The sequence below is a fragment of the Pteropus alecto genome, unplaced genomic scaffold, assembly GCF_000325575.1.
Source record: "Pteropus alecto unplaced genomic scaffold, ASM32557v1 scaffold49, whole genome shotgun sequence".
In the NCBI taxonomy this organism is placed as follows: Eukaryota; Metazoa; Chordata; class Mammalia; order Chiroptera; family Pteropodidae; genus Pteropus; species Pteropus alecto.
In genome coordinates, this window is record NW_006443131.1 from 1571276 (window position 1) to 1593711 (window position 22436).

Below are 22436 nucleotides of genomic sequence, written 5' to 3' on the forward strand. Positions count from 1 at the left end.
AGCCAAACCAATCTTTAAAACAACTCACAGTATCGGAAGTATGTACTTCGTGATTTCAAAAGTTACTGCAAAGTTAAAATAATCTAAACAGTTTGGTACTGGCACAAGAATAGACATAGATCGATAAAACAGGATTCGGAGCCCAGAAATAAACCCCGACATTTATGGTCAGTTGATTTTTGACAAGCGTGCTGGAGCCAATTAATGAAGCAGGAACAGACTTTAACAAATGGTACTGGGGCAGCTGGAAATCCACATGTGAAAGCACTAGGTTGGACCCTTACCTCCCACCACATACAAAAACTAACTCAAAATATGTCATTGACATAAATGTAAGAGTTAAAACTGTAAAACTCTTAAAGAAAACACAGGAGTCAATCCTGTTGACCTCTGATTAGGCAGTGGTTTCTTAGGTAAACGCCAAAAGCACAAAGTGACACACAAAAAATAGATACATTGGACTGATCAGAATTAAAAAGGTGTCCTTTTGTGCTTCAGAGGATACCATCGAGTGAAGACAAAGCGAAGACAGCCCGCGGAATGGGGGGACATGATCGCAAGTCACATGTCTGAAAAGGAACTTGTATCCACACTACATGATGAACTCATAACTTAATAATGAAAACACAACCCAATTCAGGAACAGGCGGAGGACAGATGGGAGGGGGTGGGGAAGACGGGTGACGGGGAAGGGTTACGATGTACCGATTGCCAGTTATAAACACAGGGGCGGGAGGTAGAGTGCAGCGTGTGGAACGCAGCCCTCTGTGGGATCCCGCCGCCACCCCCGCCAGGGCGGGCACAGCGAGCGAGCTGCTCCGTGCCGTGTGCTGGCGGCAGTGAGAGGCGGGAGGCCACCGGCCTGGCGGTGCAGCCGCTTCAGCCTGGCGCTTCCGCAGAACCCAAGCAGAGGACCCAGCGGTGCCGCCTCAGGACAGGGGGACACTCGTCCCTGTGGGGGTGCCGGCACGCTCAGGTGCGTCAGCTCACAAACGAGCAGCCAGCGTGGCGTGTCCACGTGGTAGGCTGTTGTCCTGCAGTAGAAAGGGACGGAGGGACACAGCGCACACGGGAGGCACTGAAAGCGCTGGGCTAGCTGAAGCCGGAGACGAAGGCCGCGTGGTGCGCGATTCCGTTGACGTGAAGTCGCCAGCGTGGGCAAATCCACAGACACAGCGCGGGGCTTGGTGGCTTCCGGGGGCCGGGTGTGGGGAGGGGCTGCTGATGAGAACTCACACGACTCCGAGTACAGCAGTTCCACTCAGTTTCACACTTTAAAAGGGTGAGTTTTGGTGTATAAATGATACCTTAGTAAAGCTGTCATAAACGTTCCTGAAATAACTGGATTTAAAACTGATGCCGCAAAAATAAATAAGTAAATAAGTAAATAAAACCGATGTTCCTGTCCTTAAAGTGTCCCAGACAGAGAACAGTACACCCACAGCGCTCAGACACGAGGCCCACGGCGTGAGCCAAGGAGAGACACGCACAGGCTCTGAGGCGGTGTGGGGTCTGGACGCGCGGGGCCTCCGGTGACATGCTTTTCTCTCCCGCGGCCAGCCCATGGACGACAGTCTCATTGCGTTCCGAACGCGCTCTAAGATGCCCCTGAAGGACGTCCCCCTGGGGCAGCTGGAGGCGGAGCTCCAGGCTCCGGACATCACCCCCGACATGTACGACCCCAACACAGCGGATGACGAGGACTGGAAGCTGTGGCTCGGGGGGCTCATGAGCGACGACGTGGGGAATGAAGGTTGGCAGCCGCGTTGGCATTTCTTGTCTGTTCTGTTCACTGTCTCTGGGGTAACGATTTTATCAGCAGCCTAAAGAAGGGATGTTTTTGTTTAATTGAATTTAATTTTGTACTCGACCAACAATTTGCTTTAAATCAGCAGTTAAATTCCCCTTTGTTTTGGTCAAGAACCTTTTTGGGGATCTTTTGAATGCTAGGCATCCTCCTCCGAAACGTAGGGCGCTCACAGTTTCGTACACCGTCCGTGAGCGCGCCCTGACTCACACTGCTGTGTTAGCCGAGGTTCTTCGTGACGCGAGGGAAAGAATCCCAGCCCTCCGCTTGCAGAAGTCAGATGAAGCCAGACTTCGCGGAGGGCAGGGACACCTGCCGTGGGCCGAGGCCCTGTCAAGGCCCTGCTTCCCTCTCCCCAGCGTTTGTCTCTTCTGCTTTGCTCAGTCAGCTCCATTCTCCAGCCTGCGTTTTTCTGGAAGGTCGGGGCCGTGCTCATAAGCACACTGTTCACTTCTCGCCTTGTCTCCTCATCAGACGGCCTCTCTGCAGGCTCCAGTGGGAAAAGTCCAGGGCAGCACTCAGATTGGCTTGGTCGGATTTCATGGCCGCTCTCCATGTAGCGTAGGCTTGGCTGGGAGGCGCAGCGTGGGCCCCGTGATTGGCAGCTCCTCGTGGAGGAGTGCATTTGGGGTGGGCAGCCACTTGGGAGAAGCCATAGTGTTCCCGTGAGTGGGGGAGGGGTATCAGTCAGACAAGCTCATTGTCCTTCTGACTTTCCTCAGTGGGGATGACCAGAGTATTTTTATGTGTTGTGCTGTAGAAGAGACACATGTTTTAAAAAGAATTTGTATAACCGAGGCAAGGTCAAGGTCTTCCTTGCATTTTTATGTGAGCAGAGTCATCCGCCATCTGTCTCACTACCATCTGTAGCCAAGGTCATTGCTCCCATGTCTGGATCAGATCCTGTCAGATGTGACTGTCAGATGTGACATTGCTCCCATGTCTGGATCACATCCTGTCAGATGTGACTGCAGACACCTTGCAAGCACACCTGTATTCCTGTGTCCTGAGCCCAGCTACCATGAGATAGGTGTTGAAAGGAACGATGCTTTCAGATAAACAAGGGAGTGTACAGTTTGGGCGGACACAGACCAGGTAGACGTTTGGGTAGGTCAGACCAGGAGTAGTGGGGATAAGTGATGCTGTGTTGTGCTTTGTCACGTGTGTGTTGAGCACTCGGACTGTCACGTGTTTATGTTGTGTGTGTGTCCACTGCTTCACATAAGGCGTCATAATTTGTTCCCTAATAACGGGGGCGGGGGTCATTCCTTTCTTCACTGTCAGTGCCTTTGTGAAAACAGTTTTACAAAGGTATTTTCATGAGGTGCGCCACTCAGAGCGGGTTTACTGAGGCAAATGATAGGTTCAGTTTTCCGGCTTTTGCTGCATTTTGAGAGATTTAAGTCTTGTTTGAAGGAAGAAACTTGGCTTATTGGAGAGAACAGGTGAGATGAGTCAGCTGTGGGAAATGATCTGTGCAGAGGAAAAAAACGTGACTTAAAACCTGGAGAATAAACAAATGTGCTTTATTGAAACAGATCTCGTAGTGCTGAGTATCTTAAGTTTCACTAGAGGTGAGAGTTCAGAGGCCGTTTGTCTGAGACGTTTTTCCTCCTAGACGAGGCAGATGACGACGACGACCCAGAGTATAACTTCCTGGAGGACCGCGACGAGCCGGACACGGAGGACTTCCGCACTGACCGGGCCGTGAGGATCACCAGTGAGTCGCATCTGTGCGCGTCCGCTCGGCTGCTGCTTGGCTGTTGCTCGGCCGCCTGTTTCCTTCGTGGAATTTTTAGGGTGAAGCGTGTAGCCCTTGTAAGCTACGGCATTTAAGCTCCCTCTACTGATTTAATTCAGTACTTCTCTAAATTTAGGTGTGTGTTCGGGAGGCCCATTCCTACAGCCCATAGTCACGGGTCGAGCCAGGCTTTGGGGCTTGTTTTTAGGAAACCAGAGTGAGACATGGCCTCTGCTCCGTGGGACGTCAGCTCAGTAAGGGAAAAGTTCCAATGCAGAGTGACAGGTGACGCCCGGGGTTGTGTGTAAGGTGCACTAGCGGCACACTCGTGTATGTGTGGAGTTAGAGTGGAGGGGAAGGGGTACGCGGGGCGGGAGGTCTCGTCTTAGTTCTGAAGGAGAGGGCGGGCCAGACGCACCCTGTACCTCCAGCCCCCTGAATGCCGTGGCTTCCAGGCCTCTCGTCACCCATTGCGTCTTTCTTCGGGTTTTAGTCTTTATTATTTTTAAATTTCTTTCTCATTACATTTTACTATAAAACTTTTCAGACATATAGAAAAGTTGAAAGAATTGTACAGTAGACACCCATATACTCACCACCTAGCTTCTGAATTAACTTTTAATACCTTTACTTTGTCACTCAGTTATCTGTCTCTCTATCTATAAACCCACGATTTTTTTATGCATTTCGGAGTGAGTTATAGATATCAGTACATTTTGCTCCTAAACATTTCAGCCTGCGTATCGTGAATTAGAGCTCAATATTTATTTATAATTTCTCTTTTAAGGTAGATTTATACACAGTCGTATTACACAAATGTTAAATGTGCCACCCAGTGAGTTTCGACATGCTTACACCTGTGTAAGCCAAACCCCTGTCAGGATATAGAATCGTCAGCCCAGAAAGTTTCCCCGTGCCCCTTCCAAGCCAACCCCCGCACCATCCCCCTGGGGGAACCACTGTTCCGGTTTTTTCCCATCACAGACGAGATTTGCCTGTTTCATGACTTCATATAGCTGGAGTCATACAGTGTGTGCTCTGTTGTTTGAGGCTTTTGCACTCAGCATACTATTTGTGACATTCGTCCATACTAAACGTATCATTAATTGGTTCCTTTTTACTGCCAAGTAGGATTCTGTTGTATAAATACACCAGTTTGTTTTTTACTTATCCCCAGGTGTTGGATGTCCGGTCACTTCTTGATTTGGGGCTATTTTGAACCTTTTTGGTTAGGCCTTTGTAGACGGATGTTTTATTTCTCTTGGGTTAGCTATCCAGGGGAGGAACCATTGGTCAGAGGGTGAATGTGTGCTTCGTTTTATAAGAAGTCGCCAGGCCTTTTACCGAAGCGGCTGTCCATGTCCCAGTCTCACTGGAGTTCCAGTCGCTCCATGTCCCCATCAGCATTTCGATTTCAGCTTTTTAATGCCTCTCGAAGGGCCTGTGTAGAGACGGGCCCCGCGCTTAGACATGGCCTGGCACCCTGCTCCGGTCGCTCGCACGCTTGCCTTCCTGGCCATGAGCAATGTTTTGGAGCAGCTGTGTCATAGTGAACTTTAGTCAACCAAAGCATTCAGATCTTTTTCAGATGAATTGGTTTTGAGCCATGTCACCTTTTTGTGCACTTAAGAAACTGAGTTTTTAAACCCTAAGTGTAAGACTTTAAATTTATGTCCGTGGCGATCCATCCAAACAGTGTGAGAACGTGGGATTTTGAATCTCATCAGCTGGTCTGCACTCCCTTCCAGCTTCCAGTCGTTGACAGGTTTGATAGGTGTGTTTCCCAGGCCTTCTGGGTCGTTGACAGTTGCCGAACAGTTCGGGTGCAATGGCAGAGGCCCCTGACACGGCTCGAGGCTTCTCTCTTGACTGCATTCGGACAGGTCAGCAGATGAGCTCATTGTGCTCTGGGCTCATCGAGCTGGCGTTGGATGCGCGCCCCCCACTAGGACGCGGGCTCCGTGGGAGCATGACTGTGCAGCGCTGCCACGCGCCCCGGGCACGCCGGGCGGGGCTGAGGCGGAGCGGTGTGCAGCAAACGCTTCCTGTGAGCGAGTGAGACAGACGTGAGGATGTTGTCAGGCGCTTTGCCGGAGACAACATGCATTGTCTCCTTGGAATTCCCCCGTATTGAAAAATGAAACCAACTTGTGCCAACAACATACCATTCGGCTTTTTTTTTTTTGCAGAAAAGGAAGTGAACGGACTGATGGAAGAGCTGTTTGAAACTGTAAGTAATGCTCTTCAAGTGCGAGGTCGGGATGGCGAACGTGGGTTCCCCAGCAGGCTCTGTGCTTCGGTCCCCGGCCCTGCCTCCAGAGGGACGGTGGGACCCAGCAGTCCCCGTTCAGCCCTCCCAGGGGAGAACAGACAGGCAGCAGAATTTCGCTAACTGACAAACTTTGCTTACCCTTATTTTGGTTATTCTTGGTGAGGATTTCCTTGCAAACTTTGGATGGCCCCCCAAGTGTCGCTCGATGCACCCTTGAAGATGGCAGACTAGTTTTAGATTCTTCTGAGCACAGAGCGACCTTTCTCACACGTTTGTGTCTTGAAGCTTGTTTACGATCATCGCGCGTTGCCCGGGCTCTGTCCTTGCCACTGACAGCTGGCTGTGTGGGCGCTTCCCCGGGCGCTAGAGTCCGCGTGCCCGTGCGCGGGGCGCTGGGGCCTGCTGCACTGCGGCCCCTTGTGCTGGCGTCGTTGGCGTCCCTAAGCCGTGCTCCCGACGGCGCCGGTGACGTCCCAGGACGACCTCCCTTTCCTTCCCCCCAGTTCCAGGATGAGATGGGCTTCTCCAACATGGAAGAGGACGGCCCGGAGGAGGAGGGGCGTCCGGCCGAGCCTCGGCCCACCTTCAACACCCCGCAGGCCCTGCGGTAGGCTCGCCAGACACCTGGAAACCTAGAGTGGAGGAGGGTGGGCGTCTGAGAAGGTTTTCAGACGTGTCCGTGGGTTTTCCACCGCCCCTTTCCTGCTGTTTCCGTTACGGGGCGCAGAACCCTGTGGGGCGCGTGGTGTCACGTGGGTGAGTCTCCTTATCATGGGGCAGTGCAGCTGTAGACTGGGCTGCGTCTGTTTGGGAAGGGAGAAAAAACAGTAGCTGGCACCCGTCGCAGCTTCTCCAGGTGAACGGTGCTGGAGAGGTGCAGGACTCTGTGTGGCCAGCCACAGACACAGCCCAAATCGTCACGTCCAGCGTGTCCCTTTGTTCTCGTCTGCTGTCACCATCTGGTAAATGGTAACGAAAGTTGGTTAGTCATCTGGGCATTTGTGGAGCAAACCACGAAGCGCCTGCAGTGATGCCCTGGAGCGCGGAATGGCTCTGCCCTCCCGAACGTGCCGCTTCTCGCCCCTCCCGCAAAGCGGAGGCTTTACTTTTCCCCCGTTTTTGTGATGGGCTTGCATAATTGGTCTGTACGTTACTGTCACCCATTCTGAGTAGCAGCAGAGTTCAGGGTGTGGATTATGCCATGGATGGAACAAAGCAAAGCTAAGAGAGCCCCGTCCTCTGATGAGTCCTGCGTTTTAACGGGAGAGCGTGGGACTCTGCAAGCTAGACCGTCAGGAGCTCGCAGTTCAGTGAGCAGTGTAAACGCCAGCAGTATCGGCCGTGCTCCGTGACAGTAAATGCCGTAATGTAATATAAGTACAACAAAAAAACTCAAGATTTCTTTTTGTGCAGCTTTATTGAGGTTTAATTGACAGAGCTGTAGAATATTGAAAGTGGACAACACGATTATTTGATATGCGTAGACGTGGTCAAAGGACCCCCCACTGAGTTAGATGACACTTTTGTCACCTCCCACGTTTCCTTTTAGAACCTTTTCAGGGTTTCTAAGAGTCTGTTTGACCCACTAACTGCAAGCCATGATTCAGAGCAAAATGCTGGTGCCGCAGGTAGAAGCCTCCTGCTGGGGTCCCCTGACCACCTCCGTGCACGAAGTTTTAAAATTTGGGGGTGACGTAACTCGTTTAAAACCCTCGTTCGGATTCACACCTTCCGGTGTCAGTCCACGTGCTTGGGCTGCTGCTGCTTCTCTTTCAGCCGGAAGTGCACCCTGGTTTAGTCCTCGACTGAATAAAACACGGTGTGGGGAGTGGGTTCCCCGTGCTCCCCCAGCTGTCCCAGACGCACGTCCTGGAGTCTGTTCCAGCGTTAGCGCTGCAGGCAGGCACGAGCTTCTGGTTCTCGGTGGAGGCTGTGCAGAGGGCAGCCCCGTCCTTAGCTTTTTACCCTGCGTCTGCCTGTGCTCGCAGAAAAATCTGTAAAGGGAAGCTTAACCTTCATGCCCCGAGGCTACCGAAAAGTTATCGTTTAACTGCGGCTGCGACAGAGGATTTCTTGAAATACGAAAGTCTGCTAGTTGTCGCTACTCGAGCAGGTCCTAGCCTGCGTGCGCGGGTGTCAGCTCGCGCTCGCCCGAGTGTCCCATTCTGCCTCTGCCTCACACCTGGCATGCTGCATGTTCGGATTCTTGCTTCAGCTCTGGACACAGCTCAAGTAGGGGCGGGGAGGTAGAGTTAGAGATCTTGCAGGAGGGACTCAGAGGGCTGAAAGGAGATCTTTTCGTGGAGAGGAGTAGCGTGACACTGGAATCAGCTTCTCGCCACTCATTCAGACCGCGGTGTTCTCGAATATCCTTTCTGCTGCTTGCTGGACGGTCCCGACTTTTTCGGAAAGGAAGGCGGGGCAGCCTGGCCGGGTAGGAGCAAAGGACAGGAGGAGTTGGACCTGGGGTGGGAGGCATGAGTCAATTAGAGACCCAGCGTGCACTCGGGGAAGGTTCCGTGTGGCCCGAAGGCCAAGGCCCCGGTCAGTGTGGGTGTCAGTGTGATGCGGGAGGGTGCGTGTCCATCAGCTCCTTGACGGCTATTATCCAGCCACTTCTCTACTGCTCGACTTTTGTTTAATTTCTTCTTTATTTATGTATCTTCAGGGGACGGATCGTAGAGGAATAGGGGTGGGGGCGGTTCAGAACCATCTCATCTGAGTCTGTGCTGACGACTTTGGGAAAAGATTTGGGTAGGCTGGGGGTTTTGCCCGTTGACTGACCTGGGCTTTGGGGCTCAGCAGTAGACGGAGATTACTCAGAGCCTCAGCCCTCCATTGGGAGGAATCAGGTTTGAATGCAGCCGTCTCTCCGTGGGGGTAGGTTTGAAGAACCTCTGGCCAACTTGCTAAATGAGCAGCATCGTACGATGAAGGAGCTGCTGGAACAGCTCAAGATGAAGAGACCTTCGGCCAGACAGCAGCAGGAGGTCGAGAGGGTGAAGCCGCAGGGCGAGAAGGCCCAGCAGACTCTGGTTCTGGACCCGGCGCAGAGGAGGCGGCTCCAGCAGCAGATGCAGCAGGTGAGGCCATGCTGGGTCATCCGCGGCCCGACACTGCAGCCTAAAGCCAGGCGCTTTGCACCGGTCAGAGCCAGGTGTCTGATCCCGCTGACACCGTGGGGCCATGGGGCCTTCACAGCGGCGACGGCCTTGCTGCAGCTGTGAGTCCCTGTCGCTCGGGCAGGATGCACGCGGGGACCCCAATGGTCTGCAGAGACGCCGCAGTGACGCATCCAGGCTTAACAGCCTCACCGCCAGGGTGGTTCGTCCCTCTGTCTCATCTGTTTCTGTGATTGGAGGTTAAGCTTCCTCTGGTTCTAGCATTTGGCGCAAGGGGAACGTGTCTGGGGAATTCATACCAAGACACCGTGCCGCTCTCGTCCCTCCAGAGAGCGAAGCACGTGTGATCGAGTGGCACACGTCTTGCTGGGTGAGCTCTGGGTTCCTGAGATGACATCACATACATGTCACTGTTATTTTTTTCACTCCCCAGCACGTTCAGCTCTTGACACAAATTCACCTTCTGTCCACCTTCAACCCCAGTCTCAACTCGGAGGCCAGTACCACCAGGATATTTCTTGTAAGCGTCCCAATACCTGCCGCCCCCGAAGGCTCGAGTGCGCAGTTAGCTTGGCGGGTCATCTCACAGGTGCCCACCCGCGTCGCCCGCAGTTTCTCTCCTCTGCTGCATGCTCCGGTGGCTGTCCCCGTGGCTCCCGGCGTTTGCCGAGGACACACCGAGTTCCGTCGTGGGCGGGCCGCCTCACTGTTCTCGAGCGCCTTCCTCTGCGCTTTCTATTGAATCCTCTCCCTCATCTTTAGATCACCCTCGCTTCTTGGTTTTTGGCATTTTCATTCTTTTTACTGAATTCGGTATCCGTTCGTTGGGCTTAGTATCAGTGTATCAGTGATTTATGGGTAAGGTTAATTTTGCTCATGACATCTGGAAGTATTTTGGAGGAAAGGCTTTTAATTTAAAAATGTTAGACCCCATGAAGATTGCCCCTGAACTTCGGGGCAGGTGACGATGGTAGCCTCTGCCTCCCGGGTAAGTGTCTTTGGGGTCTGAGTAGCTCGTTGGCTGGTCGCCTGGCCTCCTCGGTAGTCAGCAGGGCTGACTCCCCTCTCACTGTGCTCAGAGGGTCATGAGAACGACTTCGTTCTAAGTGTTATTTGAGAAACCAAAGACAAACAGTTTTGAAAAGTAATGGCTCTCGCTTCCGGGAGCCTTAGCTTTAGCCGGAGCGAGACTGAACTCCTGCAGGCTCAGGACACTCAGGCGGAGCGCAGAGCAGGCACAGAAGGGCCGTTTCACAAGCGCAAGGACTCGGCAGGAGAACCGGCCCGGGGGGCGAAGTTAGTCGTGAGACTTCAGTGCGATTGCCCGTGTTTGTCCGACAGTAGGAAGGACAGCTTCACTCAGGCTGAGGGCTGCTTTGGCGTCACGGTCTGGAACTTAGCTCTCCTGCGTGTCTGGTTCCCAGGAGGAGCTAGGAACCTTTGCGCAGAGCTCCGTCGCCCTTCATCCGCTCAACCCCAAGTTTCAGACCTTGTTCCAACCATGTAACCTCATGGGAGCCGTGCAGCTCATCGAAGACTTCAACACGCACGTCACCGTTGACTGGAGCCCCCGTAAAGCCGTCAAGACTGGTAGGGGACACGTGTCCACTCCAAGTCGTTGCCTGGAATGGGGGCCGGGGGGCGGCCTTAGCCCATGGATGGCTTCCCAGGGATGGAGGAGATAGGATGCTTGGAATTTCTTCTGTCTTTTATTTTCCCTTTGGACTCGTTACCTAAGTTAGAATTGCATGATAACGTTTGGGCTTAGGTAAGGGATGGAGGCAGTGGACAGGACAGGGCGGTGAGGGCTAGCGAGGCAGGACTCCGTGCTGAAGAGTAGCCTTGGATAGACAGCAGGGCGAGTGTCGGGGGCGGGATCAAGACAGACTGAGGTCTGGGAGGGGTGGAAATCAAGTGCTGACGTTGAGTTGTGTTAAGTTTTTACTCTCCTCATTAGGATCATTTTATTTCCCGTAACGATTGTAGTGCTGTCTCCATTTTGATGAATGTTGATTTGGGACATGAATTAGAGATGTCCATTTGCCACGTTCAGTATTTTAAAGAAATTTGCAGGTTTGGTTTCTGCCTTTCATTGGTTCAGTATTTTTTGAGAAAATTCTTGCTTCTGATTTGTGTCCTGGTGCAGCAGGCTGGTTGGGGCTTGCTCTGGGCTTGGGTTCGTCCTCGGATCTGATTTCAGGTCCCTGACTCAGAGTTGTGTTGAGTGCGGCTGAATTTAAGTGCGTTTGGTCCCAGCCACGGGCCTCAGCCCACTGTATTCACTGCCCATCGGCTCTGAACTTCATTCAGCACCAGACTGCAGCAGTAACTTGCACGTGTCGTGTTCTGTGTTTTCGTTCTGGGGATATTGAAATGACATTTGTGGAAGGAGCAGTGGCTGTAGCCGTGCTTCTCTCTGGAAAGGCAGAAGTGCCCGGAGTCGAGGGGCCCAGCCAGGAAGACAGAGCTGAATTGTCTCCTTCCTTTTGTGGTTTTTTGCTCTCAGTCTCAGGAGGAATCTGGGAGAACGTAATGAAAGTTAAGTAGGAATCAAGTCAAATAAGATTTGGAATACCAGGATTTTGAGGGAGGTTGAAGAAGTTGAAGTCTCATCCTGGAAGAAAGAAGCATGGTCGAAGGTCACTTATCTTTCAAGGATTTAAGCGGGGAGGAGGTAAAAGCTTTTGAGCATACACTGTGCGCCAGCTGCTAGTAGGTACTTTGTAGGTGTGCACGTTGCTCAGTGTGTTACGTGTTCCACGCAGGGAAGAATAAGACAACCAGCTTTTAATAACATCGAACGGGACAGCCTGCTGGTGTATGTTAAGCTGAGAAAGTTGTGGAAACTTCCAGGTGGGAGGACATCAGGGTAGGTAGGGGCCGCTCTGTCTAAATGCGGAAATGCACTCAGAAGCTTCTGTGAAGGCCTCTTTGTTCTAAATTTCATTTATCACGGATTTTTTTTTTTCTTACAGCCTGTAAATTTCCCTGTTTGCCAAAGCAAGTGGCCTGGATCCTGGCCACGAGCAAGGTTTTCATGTATCCAGAGCTCCTTCCAGTGTGTTCTCTGAAGGCAAAGAACCCCCAGGATAAGAATTCATTCACCAAGGCCGAGGACAAGTAAGGCTGTGCTGCGGGGAGGGCACAGAGGGGACCCCGTCCTTCTCTGCAGGAGCTTCGGGGTCACGGGCGTGGGCCCCGAGGCGTGGACACAGGACGGCAGGACGGTGTCTGGGGGCGGGCGGGAGGCTCTGCAGTCCGCGCTTGCCTCAGCAGTGCCGCATGCTGTTCTTCTGGGGAAATAACACGCACAATTTTGAGACATTTTAAGATGGTTAGTTGTTTTCTTTAATACGTTGTAAAAATCAATCTCATAATACGTATCATTAGAGGAAATTTTCCAATGATTTTTCTTTGAATTTCTTATGTAATTATTGGCAATTTAAGTATAAATTTGTTTTGCTTTTTGAAGCCTAACTTCTCTAACTTGTTTTTCTACTCTCTATGCTGTAACATTTTTTTTGTCTCTGTAAATACCGTCTTTTTTTTTTTTTTTTGTGCCGACACCACCTGGTTTTCCCAGGCGGTCTCCTATGCAAGTACTGACCAGGCCTGACCCTGCTTAGCTTCCGAGATCAGACGAGACGGGGCGCGTTCAGGGTGGCGTGTCCGTGGACTGTATTGTCTTTTAGGGCAACATCACGATAGTCCTTTTATTTGCCGCTCCATCCCAAGCTTTGTAGGCTTCACCCAGGGTCTTTGTACGTAGAACTGTTGGAGTCTTTGAGTTTCTCTCTGGGTAGATTCCCCTGACTGAGATGACTTGTAGAGGTTACGATCATTTTTATGGCTCTCGATGTGTATTGCCCACTGCCGTCGGTAGGACATGCGTAGGTGGCCGGCATGGGACGTGTCACGGTGGGAGGGCGGATTGGTGCTGATTTCATGCCTCACACGGTGCCCGGGTTCATGAGACCCACCGCCTCACTTTGAGCTGGTGTGTGTTAGTGTAAAGCTCATGCGGCCCGACGTTTATGAGTGAGTTATGCTTCGTTTCCGCTCGCCCACCCGATCGCGAACTTGTGCCCGAGTCATGTTCACGGTGTTCGTTAGCACCCAGCGAGTGTCACACTTCCTGTTGCGTAGCCGTCAGCGTGTCGTGGGTCAGGTGGAGAGCAGTGGGGTAGAGCGGGGGCGGGTCCGGGGAGGCTCTTGGGAAGACTGGCCCGCGAAGTGATGTCGTGCGTGTGTCACTCTCCTTTCTCAGTCTGCTGGTTTTGGGACTGAAGCACTTCGAAGGGACCGAGTTCCCCAAGCCGCTGATCAGCAAGTACCTCCTGCCCTGCAAGACGGCCCACCAGCTGACCGTGCGGATCAAGAACCGCAGCATGAACCGGGCCCCCGACAACATCTTCAAGGTCAGCGGCCCCGCGCACCCCGCCTGTGTGCAGCGCGCTCTGCACCTCCCGGTCCCCACGATGAGGGGAGTCTCCGTCCTCTCGCCTGCCCTGGGGCGCCGACCTGCCCTCTTCCTCCGCAGGGTCAGCCGCCCCCGTCGTGGCGTTCTCCTCCCCCACATGTGAGATCACGCCTTAAAGTGTCCCCTTGGCCATCCGTCTCTTTCACTCTGACCATGAAGCAGCGGGTGGACGGCGCACGCTTGCAGCTTTGTCCTTAACTCTTCTTGTGTAGAGATTTTTGTCAAAATTATAAAGTAGACGTTTTAAAGAGGCAGGTAGCTTAAGTGCTTTGAAGAGCTTAGTTCTTTGAGGCTTGTTACGAAGAAAGCGTTTCTCCCTCTCTCCTGCCGACCAGGGCTTTCGGGGCATGGCGCGCGTACCTCCCTCCCTAGGTGACGCGCTTGCAGTCGCTACCACCTGCTCTGTGGGGCTGAGGCCTTATCGATGAAACGTAAAGCGTGGAAGGTGACGTCTTAGCGTTCTCCGCTCTCCCGTGGGCCCCGCAACGCGTGGACCTCCGATCATGTCACAGCTGCGGCCAGGCGGCGTGCGGGTCTTTGCTGGCAGCGCTGCGTGAAGGCCCCTGGGGCCGAGTGTGCCGTGGGTCGTGGCCGCTTTGCTTCTCCTGCTGAGCGCTGCTCCCCCGGGGTTAAGCGCCTCTTAGCGGGTGGGCAGGGCCTGGTTTTATGACATATTTGTTACCAGTTCAACAGTGAAGTTTTTAGTTTTAGAAATCTCTCATCAGTGTGTTCACATGTTTTGGGTGTTCTGTCGTTTTCATCCTGCAGGAGTCTGTCCCTGAGCCCTCCGGTGCTGCTCCCCTCTAGATGTGGGGCGTTCTCGGCTCTCTGCTCCAGTCTCTTCTTAGAATCCTTCGCTGTCGTGCTGGGGATTGTTTCGGCCACTTACTTGTGTCAGATCCCTTATTTCCTGAGTGCCACATCTGTTTTGCTTCCCTTCCTTGTTTTAGTGGCGCACATCCTAGTGGCGTCCTGAGGAAGAGTGCTCGAGAATCGGATGTTAGGCACAAACTTCCTGTGTCGTGGTGTTTGGGTCCTGCTGCTGTGCCAGGCACAGGGCTCGTGTGTGTGGCTGTTGCTGCCGTGCAGTGCCAGGCACGGGGCTCGTGTGCGTGGCCATCGTTGCCGTGCGTCAGATCTTACCGCGGGGGAGCTGCTCGTGCCGCCGTCACCACCGCCAGCAGACTCCCGTCCCCCAGCTTACCCGCCTGTGGCCCGCGCTTTGTGTGACGTCGCCGTCTCAGTCCAAAGCCCGGGGAGTTGTCCCGACTCCTCCTGCTTCATCGCGGCCTCGGTTCCTACGCCTCCGGCCTTCGTCACCCCTGGAGCAGTGCAGCGGTTTTCTAACTGGTGTCTCATTCCGCTCTGTTCGTTCTGTCCGTCCCTGAGGCTGCTGCCGTGGCGCCCCCCTCACCCTTCAGGGGACAGCTCGGGCCACTGGGCTTGGCACGGAGGGCCAAGCCCGCCCACCTCCGCCCTGGCTCCCGAGGCTTCTCCACACCCCTGTGCTTCTAGCCAGTCTGTCTCCTTGTGGTTCTTCAGACACGTTTATGGTGTGGACGTGACACACCCTCTGTCCTCTCCGCCTCGTGCAAGGTGCCCCCGATACACTAGTTGCACCCGCTCCAGGAACATATCGTTCCAGCTTGAGTTATGTGGCATCTTTTGTACACTCTTTTGTACCGTTTTACACAGTGTGGTTGGTGGGTCTGCTGGCCGTCTCCCGCTAGTGGGCAAGCTCCTGGGGAGCGGGAGCCGCTTCTCCTCCCCATGTGCTTGGCTGCAGCCAGAGCCTAGCAGGTAGGGCGCGCTCACGGCCCGCATGCACTCAGGTTCTCTCTTCCTTTACTGCTAGACCCGAGCCTCGTCTTTCCCTTCCCTTCTGGTGTCCGTTCTGCACTACTTGATTAAAAAGGAAGCTTCTGGGGGTGGGGGTGGGGGGGTTAGGGCACTGGCAGTGCAGCTGCTGGTGGGCGCAAATTCTAAGTGAGGGTGCTCTGGCCATCTGCTTCCTTTGCTCTGTGACCTGAACTTCCGCCTTGTGACCAGAGTGGAGGTCGTCGGTTAGAAGATATGGAGCATTGTAAAATATTAAATAGAGATTAGTTTGATTTGAAACGCAGAGGCGTTCATCAGGTGCTGTTTGTGTACGTGCATATGCGGACATGTGTGTGCGGGGTCTGTCTCAAGCCACTGCCCACCCCAGGCCCAGCCTGGCCGAGGGCAGTGTTTCTGAAGGGAGCATAACTCGAGCTGTGCTTCTTCACGCCCAGTTTTATAAGAAGACCAAACAACTGCCCATCCTAGGGAGGTGCTGTGACGAGATCCAGCCACATCAGTGGAGGCCGCCTGTGGAGAGGGAGGAACACCGGCTTCCGTTCTGGCTGAAGGTAGGCCCCGCTCCTCAGTGGACGCGTGGCATCCTCGCTCACCGCCACGTCCCCAGCACTCCGCAGCCTTCTCAGCAGTGGGTGGGACGAGCGCGTCCTGCAGGAAACTCAGAGTCTGGGGAGTGCAGTCAGGTGCAGTCTTCACGGCCGTTTGCTGTCTTGCAGAATCACCCTTGAGAAGGTGACCTGAGACAGGTCATCTAAACGTAGAAAGCCCCCCTTTTCTCCATCCCCAGATTGACGTGTGCTGGATCGGAGTGTCCTTGTTCCCAACAGGCCAGTCTGCCATCCATCCAGGAGGAGCTGCAGCGCATGGCCGACGGTGCCCAAGAGCCGGGCCACGTGACTGGTACTGCCGAAGTCAAGCCGGACCCAGACCTAGGGAAGGGCAGCTCAGGGCCGGGGGGCGAGACCCGGTACCCGCTGCTGTTGCCGAAGGCCGTGGTGCTGAGGCTGAAGCCGGTGGCCAACTGTTTTTCCAGGAAGGGCTGGAGGCAGAAGCGCTCATCCGCCCTGAAGCCGCTCCTGATCAGACCCAGCCCCTCGGCGCAGCCCAGCTCCAGCTCTGGCAGAGCACCCGCCAGGTCCGCACAGGCGGAGGCCCCGCCGGGCAAAACGATGGTCCGGATTCCTCCCGCGATCCAGCCGGCCACCGTCTTGCACGCGGTGCCAGGTGGCCCTCCACTAGGGGTCACCGGGGGTGATAGTTTCGAGTCTCCAGTGGCACTGCCTGTGATGCCCCCCGAGGCCAGAAGCAGCTTCCCTCTGTCCGAGCCCCAGACCCTGCTTTCTGCTCCCACGCCCAAAGTAATGCTGCCCTCGCTTGCCGCTTCGAAGTTTCGAAAGCCCTACGTGAAACGGAGAGGCCCCAAGAGGAAGGGAGTCAAGGCCTCTCTCTGTCTGAAGTCTGTCCCCCTCATCAACTCTGCACCTGTCATCTTCACGGTCCCCGCCACCACGGTGAAGGTCGTGAGCCTTGGCAGTGGCTGCAACGTGATCCAGCCTGTTAACGCAACTGTGGCCCAGACCCCCCAGACCATCCCCATCACCGCGCTCCTGGTGAGCCCCGCCCCCTTCCCCTGCCCCCTGAACCAGCCCCTGGCGGGCCTCCCCCACCCCGCCGTTAGTTGTTTCCGGCGTCTCCGTGGATCCTCCTGTGCGGCCCACCCCTGCGGATAAGGCTCAAGTGGTTTTGGACACCAGCTGTCCTTTGGGAGAAGGGGAAAGTGCCTTTCCAGGTCTGGTACCCAAGTCAGAACCCCGGGAACTGTCTCCTCTCTGCACTACTGTCTGCCCCAAGAAGGAGTGCAGCCCCGGGCCCGTAGCAGCAGACAGAGCGTGCCGGGAAGACCTGTCGGGCAGTGGCGCCTACGTCTGGACGGTCGTGAAGACAGAGGGGGGTGGGCAGGTTGTGGAGCCACTGGCTCAGGGCTTCCAGCCGTCTCTGAACTCTCTTCCTGGGGATATGGAAAAAGTGGTCAAGATGGAGCCTAAGGACCCTGGGGAGGAAGTCTCTAGCGGCTCCCCGGAGCCGGCCGTTTGTGGCGGAATCAAAGAAGAGCATTCCGTGGACGTGGACGCTGGCTTCCCACGCGAGGCGCCAGGCAGCGCTGCAGAGGCGAGGAAACAGGCCTCGCACAGGGAGGAGAGGGGTCGGCCGGCTAGAAGCCCCGCAGCTTCTCAAGGGCCTCCCACAGCGGGGGACTCAGGAGACGGGAGCAAAGAGTCTCCCGAGAATGCGCCCTCCTCCACCGACCCCGAGGGGGTGCTCACCAGCCCCCCAGGGAGACCCGAAGATATACCCAGCGCGGATGGTCAGTCGGCGGGGACTGCAGCTGGGCCCGAAGCAGGAGGAGAGAAGGATGGGCCGGAGGAAGAGGAAGAAGAGGACTTCGACGACCTCACCCAGGATGAGGAGGACGAGATGTCATCAGCTTCCGAGGAGTCTGTGCTCTCGGTCCCGGAGCTGCAGGTGCGCGTCGGGCGTTCTCGGGTGGTTGTGGGCTCGGGGATGCGGGCAGTTTATTGGCGGGCCGCCTGCTTGCTCGCTGCACCGGAGGTAGTCTTAAGATCATTTTTGACGTTTGAATGCGTTGTGGGACACAGCTCGGGTTTGAGGTGAGAAGAGGGAAAGGGAGAAATTTTACATAACACACTTGACTTAAATGCGTTTAAACGTTAAATTGAGTCACTCGAGCACGCTGTGAATGCCTACAAAACAGATCGTGTGGGCTGCAGTGAAGAAAAACCGTGCTGTCCAGCAGCGACCCCTGTGACTCCGCGGTGCGGGGACCGGGCTCTGACAGTTGGGGGGACCCCCAATTGATTAGCCTCAGCTCCTCCCGATAGAGCAGGCGGTGCTCGGCGAGCCCTGCCCAGCCCTTGTGTGCACTCTTGGGGTCTGCAGGAAACGATGGAGAAACTGACTTGGCTGGCGTCCGAGCGGCGCGTGAGCCAGGAGGGTGAGTCCGAGGAGGAGAACTCGCAGGAAGACAACTCGGAGCCCGAAGAGGAGGAGGAGGAGGAAGCGGAGGGCATGGACAGCCTGCAGAAGGAGGACGGAGCGGCAGACGGAGCCATCGGGGGCCTCGCTGAGAAGCCCCCCGCTCCCTTCGCCTCGCCCGAGGCCGCCCCGGAAGCAGAGACCAGCAGGACGCCAGCAGGTGGGTTCGCGGCGTGTCTGGGCCAGGTCCCGGTTGGCCCTGTTGCCCAGAGGACGGGCGCAGAGAGGCGAGCTTTAAAGCCAGGTGGCGAGTGTCCGGAGGAAGTCCCCTGGGTGCCCCCGCAGCGCCCTTCCCCAGAGCAGAGGTTTAAGTTGGTGCCTTCGCAGATCAGGGGCACTCCAGACGTGTGAGTGGGTTCTCAGCTGCTTGGAGTGTGAGGCTTCTCTGAACTGTGCACTGGCCTGTGATCACCCGCAGGCACAGTGCCAAGGGCTGTGCTCACTTCACAGACACGGCTTGTCCCTCAGTGCCGCCGTCCCTGGGGAGTCCTGCTGAGGGCGCATGCTCTGGGACTGCTGACTGCAGAGCTGGCTGGACAGACGGCCGGGCGCGGCCAGCCCCTCCCCAGCAGCGCTCTGCCTTGTCAGGACCACCACCCGTAGGCTTTGGGTGGGGCGGGGTCGCAGGGCTAGAACATGCTCTCTCTGTCCCCCATGTGCTCCGAGCAGAGGGCGCCAAGGCCACTGGGAGGGGCCGGAGCTCGCACCGCGCACGCAGCCGGCGGGGAAGCCGGGCCCGGGCCAGCAAGGATGCGTCCAAGCTGCTGCTGCTGTACGACGAGCACATCCTGGAGCGGGACCCGCTACGGGCGCAGAAGGACCTGGCCTTCGCGCAGGCGTACCTGACCAGGGTAGGCTCGCGCGTGCGCTTCCCCCGTCCAGGCCGTGTCCCTTGGGGCGTCTACAGCGCGGTCTGCCTGCCAGCTGCGTAGCAGCTCCATGCCCCTGCCTTTGCTCTCCTGGGCTGCTGGGGAACCCCATGGAGGTGGGGTTCAGTCACAAGCAGGCTCACTGCTAGTGTCTCAGCAACACCCTTCTGCTGTCTAGGAATTGGGATGCTGCCACCGTCAGCGGGTGGCCATGGCTTCTGTCGCTGGGTAGGCCCGTCAGGGCCTTTACTGACCTGGAGACGCTGGCCAGAGTGGCTCTCAGGGAAGTGACTTGTTTCTGGAGGCACGAGGCAGCCTGTCCCTGGCAGCTCCCTGCGTAGCTGTCATTTCGCTGACCGCCTGGTCCCTTCACCCCGCCTCCCCCTGCAAGGTGGAGCACGAACAGGGACAGGCATGGCTTTCCCTTGCCTCCTGGCTTCCTAACAGCCCTGGCTATCATGTCATTGACCCTCAGATAGCACCATGTGGCCGGAGAGCAGGCAGCAAACTCTGCTCGCTGTCAGTGGCGCTGGCGTCGGGAGGCGGGGGGCGGGGTGCGGGCTGGAGGACAGCCCTCCTGGCTCTGCAGGCAGGGCTGTGGTCCCCAGGAAGTGGAGCGCTTTAGTTGCCCACTACCGGAAAAGGAGCTAGCTGTGCCTTGCTCGTGGCTCTGTCCGTCCCCAGCGCTCTGGGGACCCGTTGCAGGCGTGGCCTCCAGGGCTCTGACAGCACGTCCTCCTTCCCGTGCTGGGGCGTCTCTGGGTGCGGAGCGGGCACTGGTGACCACGGTCTGTCTGCAGGTGCGAGAAGCCCTGCAGCACGTCCCTGGCAAGTACGAGGACTTCCTTCAGGTCATCCACGGTTTCGAGTCGGGTCCGCAGAGGCAGACAGCTGTGGAGCTCTACGGAAGCCTGCGGCTTCTGCTCCAGGACTGGCCGCAGCTGCTGAAGGACTTCGCTGCCTTCCTGCTGCCCGAGCAGGCTCTGGCCTGTGGATTGGTGAGTCGGCAGGCAAAGACGCTGGGATTCAGCGACGTGGGTCGAGGGTGGGCGACAAACCCTGTCCGGTCCTCTGAAGGTGTCCAGTCGCTCTGCTTCCCCTAGCCCAAGGCTACAAGCACTTCCCAGCCCACGCCCCGTTCTCTGTACATGTGGTGTGGGGTTCGCCTTCAGTCACCAGTGAAGGACCTGTTAAACCGTGTGCCCTTTGCTCTCGTCACTGGTGTGCAGCAGGCGTTGTGAGTGTCTGCTGCATGTCAGGCGAAGCCCCAGGTACAGGAGCGCAGTAATGAGGAAAGACTACGACTCTTGCCCTCACGGCGTGGATGGTCTCGATGTTGTGGGGGAAGTTAGATGATGAACGGCAAAATGCGTACGTTGTAAACATATGTATTATAAAAATTATAAAATGCGAACAGTGAACTATAGTACGTAATCTTGTATAACGAGACCACTGTGAGGGTCTCTAGGCAGCTATGTGGCCGTGGGTGATGACGTGTTTCGTCGTGAGGATTGGATGAGGGTATGTGTGAACGTCCTTGTAAACTGTGGAATGCCACACGGATTTGAGTTTTCGATGTCACAGTCCAGGAAACGGTAAACAAGTCGAGACGTGCGCTGTCATTCACCTCTCGAATCTTCCATTCACGTCTCAGTTACGTGTGTCGCTAGATGCCTGTGATCCAAGGGTAGATGCTAGGGTCTCAAGAAGGATCACAGGGCTGTAAGCCAGAGTCCCCTGTGCCCCCGCCCGTTTCCCTGGCTCTTGCTCTGGAGCCCTGAGCCCTGCTCCAGCTGTGCAGGTGACGCCTCTCCCGCCGTCTTTCTCCTTCGTTAGTTCGAGGAGCAGCAGGCTTTCGAGAAGAGTCGCAAGTTTCTCCGGCAGCTGGAAATCTGCTTCGCAGAAAACCCTTCCCACCACCAGAAGATCATCAGGGTGCTGCAGAGCTGTGCAGACTGCCCGCCACAGGAGGTCACCGAGGTGCCCCCCCAGCCCGCTCGTGTCCGTCGTCGTCGGGGCGCAGGCTCTCCCTGCCTCCTCCGTCTGAGCTAGTCTGCAGCCTCTGGCTTCTGGGGCACCGTGCACTTCTTGGGGTGGGGCAGTGACTGGTCCCTGCAGGCTCAGGGGTGCCATCACTGCCCTGGGCGGAGAGTTTTGGGCAGGAGGTGATGGGCTGGGAGCCCATGGGGCAGAGCGTGCTGGCTGGGAACGCGGTCTGCGGGGAGCATCCTCCCGCGTAGCCGGGCACCGGGCAGAGGGAGGTCCAGGATTCCCAGCTCTCGGGGGCGTCTGTGCGGCTCTTGCAGACCAGGGCACCTCGAAAGGAGAGGGGGCTGACTTGGAACGCGGCCTCCAGAGGCCCTGTTGACTTCATCTGTTCCTCTGCAACTCTTCCCAGCTCAAGACGCAGATGTGGCATCTCCTCAAGGGCCACCACCACTTGCAGGACGAGTTCTCTGTCTTCTTTGACCACCTGCGCCCAGCAGCCAGCCGGATGGGCGACTTCGAAGAGATCAATTGGACTGAGGAGAAGGAGTACGAGGTAGGGGCCGAGGCCGAGGCCGCGGGTGGGTGGGGCTGTGCAGGAGGGGCCTGCCCAGAGTCCGTGCCGAGTGGCACTGCCTTCTCCCCAGTTCGATGGCTTCGAAGAAGTGGCACTGCCTGATGTGGAAGAGGAAGAGGAAGCTCCCAAGACACCCACAGCCTCGAAGAGCAAAAGGAGAAAGGAGATTGGGGTCCAGAGTCACGACAAGGTAGACCCGGTTATGGGGGTCACCGTGCTCCTGGGTCCGGCCTGAAGCGCTCGGGCAGCGTGCGGAGGAGGGGGCAGGGGCCTGGGCCGGGCGGGCTTAGCTTCCCGCCTGGCACCAGGAGCGTGTGGCAGCTGACCAAGCCCAGGCATCTCCTAGGAGGCGGAGTGGCCAGACGGGGCCAAGGACTGTGCCTGTTCCTGCCACGAAGGAGGCCCCGATTCCAAGCTGAAGAAGAACAGACGGAGAAACTGTAGCCACTGCAGCAGCAAGGTGAGGAGGGGCTGGCGCCGGGAGCTGCTCCGAGCCGGCCCGGGGGGCCGCAGGCAGGTGTCGCTGCAGGCCCTGCTGAGTGCACGGGAGCGCGTGCGCAGGGGGCAGGCTTTGAAGACACGCTATGGGTTTTGCTTTTTGAAGAGAACCGTGGGGGTACAGCTTTTGCAGTTGGAAAGAAATCAGCCAGTTCAGATATTTCCTTTAGTTTTTTTAAATGAAATAAACC

General features: G+C 56.1%; 1 protein-coding gene across 1 annotated transcript in view; it reads left to right on the forward strand.

The window, feature by feature from the left end:
* The window catches only part of LOC102887457 (GON-4-like protein), a 38492-nt gene that overhangs the window by 13615 nt on the left and 2441 nt on the right, over positions 1 to 22436 (forward strand). Inside the window, 19 exon segments of the mRNA XM_025040914.1 lie at positions 1561 to 1753; positions 3426 to 3527; positions 5738 to 5778; positions 6324 to 6427; positions 8705 to 8903; positions 9376 to 9462; positions 10367 to 10532; positions 11918 to 12062; positions 13210 to 13360; positions 15696 to 15812; positions 16089 to 16916; positions 16918 to 17784; positions 18220 to 18475; positions 18985 to 19166; positions 19985 to 20182; positions 21021 to 21164; positions 21583 to 21726; positions 21818 to 21937; positions 22094 to 22207. Coding sequence (XP_024896682.1) covers positions 1561 to 1753; positions 3426 to 3527; positions 5738 to 5778; positions 6324 to 6427; positions 8705 to 8903; positions 9376 to 9462; positions 10367 to 10532; positions 11918 to 12062; positions 13210 to 13360; positions 15696 to 15812; positions 16089 to 16916; positions 16918 to 17784; positions 18220 to 18475; positions 18985 to 19166; positions 19985 to 20182; positions 21021 to 21164; positions 21583 to 21726; positions 21818 to 21937; positions 22094 to 22207 — 4158 coding nt within the window.